Source organism: Alosa pseudoharengus, unplaced genomic scaffold (assembly GCF_046254945.1).
Source record: "Alosa pseudoharengus isolate Yale_2024_CS ecotype anadromous, Long Island Sound unplaced genomic scaffold, YU_APseudo_1.1 YU_APseudo_1.1_scf_13, whole genome shotgun sequence".
Lineage (NCBI taxonomy): Eukaryota > Metazoa > Chordata > Actinopteri > Clupeiformes > Clupeidae > Alosa > Alosa pseudoharengus.
Window position 1 is genome coordinate 38,552,213 of NW_027468598.1, and position 8,920 is coordinate 38,561,132.

Consider the following 8,920-nt stretch of genomic DNA (forward strand, 5'->3'; position numbering starts at 1 on the left):
TCACAGGAGATGGGCAGCAGATTTAATGTTAAAAGTGCTTTTAAAATGTCAGTTGTATGGTGACAGTGTCAATGATTGACACTTAAACTGTCTGACAACAATGCTAATGTTCAAGTATACTTTAAAAAAAATTTAATTTGTATACATTTAGTCTTGAATTTGGATTGTGTGTCGTCATCATTAAAGGACAGTCCGTGATTCTAATCCAATGCACTTTTCATTAAATTCAGCCAACTAGACCCTCTGCCTTGTGTGTGCTCAAACCTGTGGCGTCCACAGTTCTGCACGAGAAACAAATGAGGTGGTCAGCCTTAAAGGACAGTCCGTGATTCAAATTTTTTTTAATGATAAGCTGACATGGACTGATCATATTTCATCACTGCTGGACAAATTGAGTCCACGCCTGTATTGTACGAGGAAGCTGCAGTCTTTTAACGTTAATTCTGATGTAATGAAAATGTTTGCTATGCCTGTTATGTAGTGTGTGGAGCTACTGTGTTGTGGGATGGGGTGGGGATGCAGGGGTGACTGAGACACATAGGATTGATAAACTGAACAAAAGGGCAGGCTGGGCTGACAATTACAACTGATAGAGTATAGCTTACTATGACCGCCGGGAGAAAATGGCAGCTAAGATTACGCAGGACGCTTGTTTGGACAACAAGGCTATGAAGCCCGCAGTGGACGGTTAAGACCACCAGTGACACACACTATAGCGGTCTCTCTCTTTTCTACCACCAGTGACGCGCACTATAGTGGTATGCTCTTTCTTTTATACCACCAGTGACGCGCACTATAGTGGTATGCTCTCTCTTTTCTATCATAAGCACTATAGTGGTATGCTCTCTCTTTTATACCATAAGCACTAAGCGGTCTGTCTTGCTCTCTCTTTTCTACCACAGCAAGCACAATGAGCACTTGTAGAGCTTTTCTAGTTGTATGTGTGTGTATTTAATGTTAACCTATTATCTTGCAGTGTTATTTTTATGTTTTTTATCTTGTTTTTATTGTTTTATGTGAGCATGACGGTGGGTGTAAGCACTGTAATTTCCATTCTTATGGATGAAATAAATTTGACTTGACTTGACTAATTCATTGCCTTGGTCCACATTGCTCAACACACCACTTCAGGAGGGGTGTCACATCATTGTCTTTTAAGCTCAAACATCAAATAACAACTTTCTGCCAGAATCTCGGACTGTACCTGTAAGGCCATCCTTAAAAATATTCTTGTTTGCAGTAACAGACAAAAAAAAAAATGGGTCGGTAGGTAGGTCAATATTTTTTTTTTCAAGATTCAAAGTAAAAAAAAAGTACAATTTTGGTCATGGTGATTACGTAGGTATGAATTTAAACAATTGTATATATTGTGACGTAACTGACTGGGTCCTCAACCCGTGCCTTCAGGCGCATCACTGCAAACCTCAATCTGATGCAGGTTATGTAGACCAGCCTTTCTCAAACTTCTTTGACCTGAGGCCCAGTCATGGCAGACTTTGGGGTCATAGGGCTCATCTACACGTACCCAACCCCACTCCCTCCAAATCAAATTGTCATTATCATTATCACAATCATTATTATGCCTAGATTATTATACATGCACTTTCACTTAAATATTTTATGACATGCACATCAGAGGACTGCTTTAGTAATGTAAGATATAATTAGTTTCATTACTTTTGCATGGTTGCATGATGCTTGCATAAGAAAAGAAATACTTCTCAAAACAGCAGCAATTATATGGGTGCTATTGTTTTGGGATGTTTCCCTCATGCAAGCATCATACATTGGTATGGAGGAAAAAAAATACATGTTTTTTTAATGAAGTTTAATTTGAATGCCTGAATGTAAGGATTCAGGAAACACAATACCAGCTTTTTTGACGAGCAGATAGGCGTAAATCACTGATCTGTTGATCTGATGAACAGATAGAAAGAAGGCTACAATAGCTATTGGCCACGTTATATTCAAATTTGACTATACTCAGTGCTATACAGTGTATTATACAGTCTCTGCTCTGTTTCTATGGAAGTTCCAAAAATCAATGTTGTTCTATCAAGTGTCGTTAAACAATTAAATAGCATTCAACAGGTTGAAGCAAAGCTTTGATACCAACGTTATTTGTTTCAGTTTCTCTCGCGCAGACGCCTGCATTGAATGAACGCTCATACCACCACTTTATTGTAGCTATGGCTCCATGTTTAATGACATCATAGCAGAAATGTTTGTTTTCTTTTTTTGTCGGTCCGCGGTATCTTGATCAACTGCGCAGCAAATTATCAGACGAAGCACCGGGCCTAATTTCACTCCACGACTCCGCGGACCAGCAGTCTCCACGTTGCGGACCCATATTTTGAGAAATACTGAATAGACCACAACCAATTTCAATTCTTCAACACGGTCACCGTTAGACTAGAGGGGAGAAGGGATGGGAAAAGATTCTGGGCACAGTTCTTCCAGAACTTCGTGCCAAGTTGGAGCGTTGTCGAGATGTTTGTGTGAATGAAACGAAGCGTATAGGCCATAGTGTGACATGCGTAAACCAATGGTGTACAGATGACGCCACAGGGTTTTATTTAAGAGAGCCTACGTTTGTATGTAGGCAATTTATATTCACAATACTTAGGCCTACTAAAATAAATAATTAAAGTATTTTATTTGTATTGGTTGTTTAGAGTAAAAAAAAATATCGGTCGGTCTTAACGCAAGTTTACAACCGGCAAGTCGGTCGGACTAAAAGGGGAAAAAAATAAATATGTGGGTCGGTTCTAAATTGACAGAGTCGGTCGGGTTACGGCAAACGAAAATATTTTTAAGGATGGCCTAATGATTAAATGATGTTTATAAAAGGTCAGAATGGCGGACTGTACCTTTAATGATTAAAGGATGTTTAAAAGGTCAGTTATCTGCAGTCAGTGTAAAGCCTGAGTAAAGTAAGTTTGAAATTAAGTGTCTCTCCCCCATCACATGTTATTAATAGACTAAACATAGCCTCCATTACTAGTCTGCTTTCTCAGATGCCACATTCCTCGTGACGGGCAACGCGCTGGAACGGATGAAAACGGGTGGGAATCCAGAATCGAGTAGAACCAGTTCTAAATTTTTCAATCCATCGGAATCCTATGCCTCCAGCGATATAAATGCCTCTTATCAATGCCAACATGTTGTTCGAAACATGGTCAACGGCTCTTTGTGCGGGTGAGTGTGTGTGTGTGTGCAGCTGGGATGCTACACCCACAGTAGGATAGACTACATTATTATAGGTGTGTTTTTGTGAACCAGTGATTAAGATTTTATGTGCCAAAACCTAAAATGTGTTGCAGCTAGGCTATATATTTGCTGATCTTTACAGCAGGCTAGTACACCACACCAAACAGCTTTCATTTGTAAAAGTTGAACGTCTCAACAAAGTCTGATATTTAAAGTTGACTGATAACACCAAACAGTTAAGCTATACATGTGCCGTTGAATTTCCACTTTGAGGATCAATAAAGTATCTATCTATCTAGCTCGATCTATATATTTGCTGATCTTTACAGCAGGCTAGTACACCACACCAAACAGTGATCTTTACAGCAGGCTAGTACACCACACCAAACAGTTTTCATTTGTAAAAGTTGAACGTCTCAACAAAGTCTGATATTTAAAGTTGACTGGTGCTTTCATCCAAAGCAAACACAAACATTAAAAAGCAGGCTACTAAATGTAGAGGAGGCTACTAGAGAGATGGATAGATAGATAAGATACTTTATTGATCCCCAAGGGGAAATTCAAGATACTACTAGGTATGTTTATTCTTTAAAGTGCCCATATTATGAAAAAATCACTTTTTCTGGGATTTGATGTGTTATTGTGTGTCTCTGGTGCTTCCACACGCATACAAACTTGGAAAAAAAACACCCATGCTGTTTTGAGTGAGATAAAGGATTTATACTTACTAAATCGTTGAACAAACGTGAATAAAAGACACAAAATAAGGTTGGTGTAAGAGTTATCTGTTTGTTCATGGGATTCATTCTAATTCCATCACTTACATATTTCCTACAACTAGGTGAGATAGCTAAGCTTATGTTGTAGGCTACTGAAGTTCCACTGTTAGATAGCTAGCTAGCAAGCTAACCGTTTTACATAGAGATTATGGTAGGCTAAGTGTTAGCTACGGGCTATACTATGTAAAACGAAGGTGTAGTAGATGTTAGGGGATTTTGAATTGGCGTGTTTCAGACGTTGCATAATCAACACGCACCTCTCCACACCAAGCCTACAAGTTCAACTGTTTTTTAAGCCTACATATCTCAGAAAATAATGTACAAGCTTAAACCTTTGCACAGTAGTTGTTGGGTAATATTTAGCATTATTGACATAAAGTATGAAGCAAAGCCAAGATGGTCAGGCTAGGCTGGAGGCATTTGTTGATTTGGCACGAATGACCCTGGTAACAGTTAATGGAGTGGGGCGTGGGTAAGTGAGCAGCAGCTCATTAATATGTAATGAACAGCAGAAACAGCACACTTTGACAGGGACTGAAAAAGACTGTAATAGAGGTAGGTAAGAATCTTTTCCTACAAGCTATTTCCAGCAAACAACTTCAGAAACATGTTTTCTGGAACTCATAGACCTATTTTAACTTGAAAAATAGTCATAATATGGGCACTTTAAAGAATTGTTATTTTATCAGTCAATTTTCCAAGTTATTCCCTTTTAAAGAAGTAGGCTATATTTTAAAATATGCATTATGTTGTTTGGCAGTCATTTCAAACTTGGGGATAATAACAGCTGTGTAGATGCTGAAAAGGACTTCCTACAGAATCTGATAAATCAGCAGAATGGACCGATAAGCAGAATGGACAATGGCATCAACATTGATAAAATCCTATCGATCATCACCTCCTCCCACAGGCCATGTGCAGTGCCTGTGTTAGTAGTGACTCTGAGGAAAGACCAGTAGGTCGAAACGTCATACATTGATAAGCCAAACATAGTAAGAAAAGAAATGACCAAGGAGTGTGCTGACTTCTCTTTTTAAAAATCCTCTCAATCCCCATCCGCAGATTAAAATACACTGATTTTGTTTCTGTCCTTCCTTGGTAATCTCAAACTGCATTCTAGACGGCCTGTGTGCTCAGAACTTCTCGGCACATTGAGTAGTCATGACAACACGTGGCATCAAGGTTCTGACAGGGCCAAGGTTCTTCAGCACCATCTGGGTTTGATGGCCTCGTGGTCTGGCAACAAACCCAGCATTCACACAAACACAAACCCTACAAAACTGCCAATGTAACCCTTTCAAATGCTCTCTCTCTCTCTCTTTCACACACACACACACACACACACACACACACAGTTTCTCCATTACACCATTTCTTATTCTATTGTTGGATGTGTCGGATGTATGTTTAGACTGATAGCTCTATATTTAGGTTATTTAGACCGATAGCTCTAAGTTTAGGATATTTAGAGTATTTAGACCGATAGCTCTAAGTTTAGGATATTTAGAGTATTTAGACCGATAGCTCTAAGTTTAGGATATTTAGAGTATTTAGACCGATAGCTCTAAGTTTAGGATATTTAGAGTATTTAGACCGATAGCTCTAAGTTTAGGATATTTAGAGTATTTGTTTAATTATCTTCTCTCACTGAGACACAGAACCCCTAAACACACAAATCCCGGCTCACAAACACCCACACAACACCCCAAAAATGCACGCACCAGAGAGCAAACACACACACACACCAGAGAGCAAACACACCTCACACACACCAGAGAGCAAACACACTCCTCACACACACACACATACACACCAGAGAGCAAACACACTCCTCACTCACACACACACTTCAGAGAGCAAACACACTCATCACACACACACACAACAGAGAGCAAACGCACTCCTCACACACACACACACACTCCTCACACACACCAGAGAGCAAACACACTCCTCACACACACACACACACACACTAGAGAGCAAACACACACACACTAGAGAGCAAACACACTTCTCACACACACACACACACACTAGAGAGAGCAAACACACTTATCACACACACACACACAGAGCAAACACACTCTTCCCACACACACACACACACACACCAGAGAGCAAACACACTCCTCACACAAACACACACACACACGAGAGCAAACACACTCCTCACAGCTACCTGAACACACTTTTGGCCACCTCACACTTCCCCAAGAAAAACCGGGGAACTCCCAAAGGCATCCACAACCACAAGTAGTGTGTGTGTGTGTGTGTGTGTGTGTCACATTTAATTTCCATCCATGTGCTTCTGTTTCTGACTATGACAGTGAGAAAACATCTTCACAACACTTGAACACACAGTCCACACTTGGAGATGTGTACATTTGTGTGTGTGTGTGTGTGTGTGTGTGCCTAAAGAGCGGATGCATCACACACAGGCAAGGCTATGACAGCAGACAGAAATAAGCCCAGACACTTCCTCCACTCTGTTCAGTGAGGACGTGGATGTGGAGTGTGTGTGTGTGTATATATATGTGTGAGTGTGTGTGCGAAAAGGAGAGTAGCCTGTGAAGAAGAGAAAGTGTTTGGATTTTATCAACAATTTGCCAGTCAAGCTCACTTTAATAAGATGTGTGTGTGTGTTTGACCCCATACCCGATCACCTCAGACCTCAAACAGTATGGTTTTCACCAAGTAGTGTGTGTGACTGTGTGTGTGTGTGTGTGTAACGTATAAGCATCAACTTATTTGCACATAAAAATTCAGCAGAAGTTATGCATACAGCAGAATCATCAAGCCAGATGTTTCCCGGTGCTCTCATAACAGAGAGAACATGTGTGTGTGTGTGTGTGTAAGAAAGAGAAATGGTCTGAGAAAGATAGAATGAGTTTGTGAATGAGGGAGAAAGAGTGTGTGTGTGTGTGAGAGAGAGAGAGAGAGAGAAGTGTGCGTGTGTAAGAGAGAGAGAGAAGTGTGTTTGTGTGTGTGTGTGTGTGTGTGTGAGAGAGAGAGAGAAGTGTGTGTGTGTGTGTGTGTGTGTGAGTGTGTGTGAGAGAGAGAGAAGTGTGTGTGTGTGTGTGTGTGTGCGTATGGGGTGGGGGTTGGGGGTCTACATGGTGTAACTCGTGATCACCAGCAGGTATGGCCTAGGGTTCTCTGGTGGCCTGGCCGAGAGCTGTCACCCCATCCTCATCTAAACACACAGGAAACCTCGACTGAGCTGGTACACGAGTGTGTGTGTGTGTGTGTGTGTGTGTGTGTGTGTGTGTGTTTGGCTGAGTTCCTCTGACCTTTAGCACTGTCTGAGTAAACTTAACTCGATGTTTATCATCTCTTCGGTCACTATTTTACAAACAACTAACGCCACACACACACACACACATACAGAGATATCACTGATGCTGTGACCAAAATAGAAGTGCTCTCAAAAGAAAGGTATTTGATTACCCCCTAAACATACGTGGCAGACAAATTCGTCGCAACTGAAGTTTGCCACTGGTAGTAAAATTAGACCAACGTAGGCAAAACAACAACGCCAACCGAGTATGGTCGCAAGGAAAAGAACTGCGAAATGAGGCTACTCACAGGACGCACAGGGCGTATGCCCCGTTGACGCTCTCGCTATCCCGCACCAGGAAACTGCCGTCCCGCCCGGCCCGCGCCAGCAACTCCTCCGCAGCAGCGCGACTCAGATCCCGGTGATACCACAGAGGAGGAGCGGTCCCCGCGCCAGCAACGCCACCGCTGCCCGCCATCGCCCCACTGAGCCACACAACTCCACAACTGTCGACGAACAAACAATATGTCCCCAGGAAAGTGGTTGTTGTTGAAGCCGGCGGTCCAAAATAGTTAAACAACACTTAGGAAATGTAGTCCAACAAAAGTTCCAAAAGCCAAATCCAGCGAGGACGATTTTTAAACTTTTTCGTGCCACCAGCGTTGGGTTACCCGTTGTGTTTCCTTCCCGGTTCCTGAAAGACTGCCATTGAAGGAGCTCCTTCGCCTTTCCCACGGAAATACACATATGTAAATCCAACCGGGAAAGCTGGAGCGCCGACCTCACTGCTTACCATCGAGGTACAGCACAGCTTGCGCTGAGGAAGTCGGGCGCAACACAATAAAAACACTAATCGTTAGCTAGCGAGCTAAATCACCCGCACAATCGCATTTTAAGGGACATTTGAGTTTGTATGAGAAGTTGTATTATTCGTCTGGAAGACGCCTGCTGGCGTAGACTATACTGATAAATCACTCTACTGTGATTAGGCATCGCAAAGAGTAGGCTTACAAGTAACTAGACACATCTTTACTAGTGTAACTTTAGTTTACGTTGTGTGTCATCGACGTTCGGCAACGGAACTCAGCATCTGAATTGGTCAGTTAATTCCTAACTTAACATAAGCAATGTCACCTTGACGTAAACTTAGTACAAAATTAGCACAGTTAGTTGTATTTCCACTCCCCCAGTGCCTCTCTTTGGCGTGGTATCCGTTTGCTCGAAGCAGACACGGACGTTTTTCTCGTCACCGCGTAGCCTACTCAGCCATGCTAGGTGTAGGCTGACTGAGAGCTCCGAGGTTGACAGGCTATGGCGTGCGGAAACCGATAGGGGCCGATTGAGCAGCCGAGACGACCGTTTGCTTAGACAGACGTGACATGAGATGTCTCTCTGGAACTGAATGACTCCCGATACTCCTAACCGCGTTCACCTCTTGAAAGTCTGAACCGCCAAAGTTAATCACGAAGAGTTTGCAGTGAAAGCAGAATCGAAAGTGTAGACTACTACAAGATGGACCTGCTGGTTCAATAATCTAGGCTTCAACAGACACAACTACATTTCCTTCCTCTATTTCCAACCCAATCTTAAACTCGTTTCAACTTAACCTGAAACGTTGACAGACCAAACGGCCTGAACAAGAGAGCTAGCT

The 8,920-nt window shown here is 42.1% G+C and overlaps 1 protein-coding gene across 1 annotated transcript in view; it reads right to left on the minus strand.

Annotated features, from left to right (window-relative positions):
* inppl1a (inositol polyphosphate phosphatase-like 1a) overlaps positions 1 to 8,667 on the minus strand; it is a 66,666-nt gene extending 57,999 nt beyond the window's left edge. The window contains exon 1 of the mRNA XM_076283004.1: positions 7,578 to 8,667. Coding sequence (XP_076139119.1) covers positions 7,578 to 7,747 — 170 coding nt within the window. The 5' untranslated portion in view covers positions 7,748 to 8,667. The remainder of the gene's footprint in view (positions 1 to 7,577) is intronic.
* Positions 8,668 to 8,920: the final 253 nt, after the last annotated feature.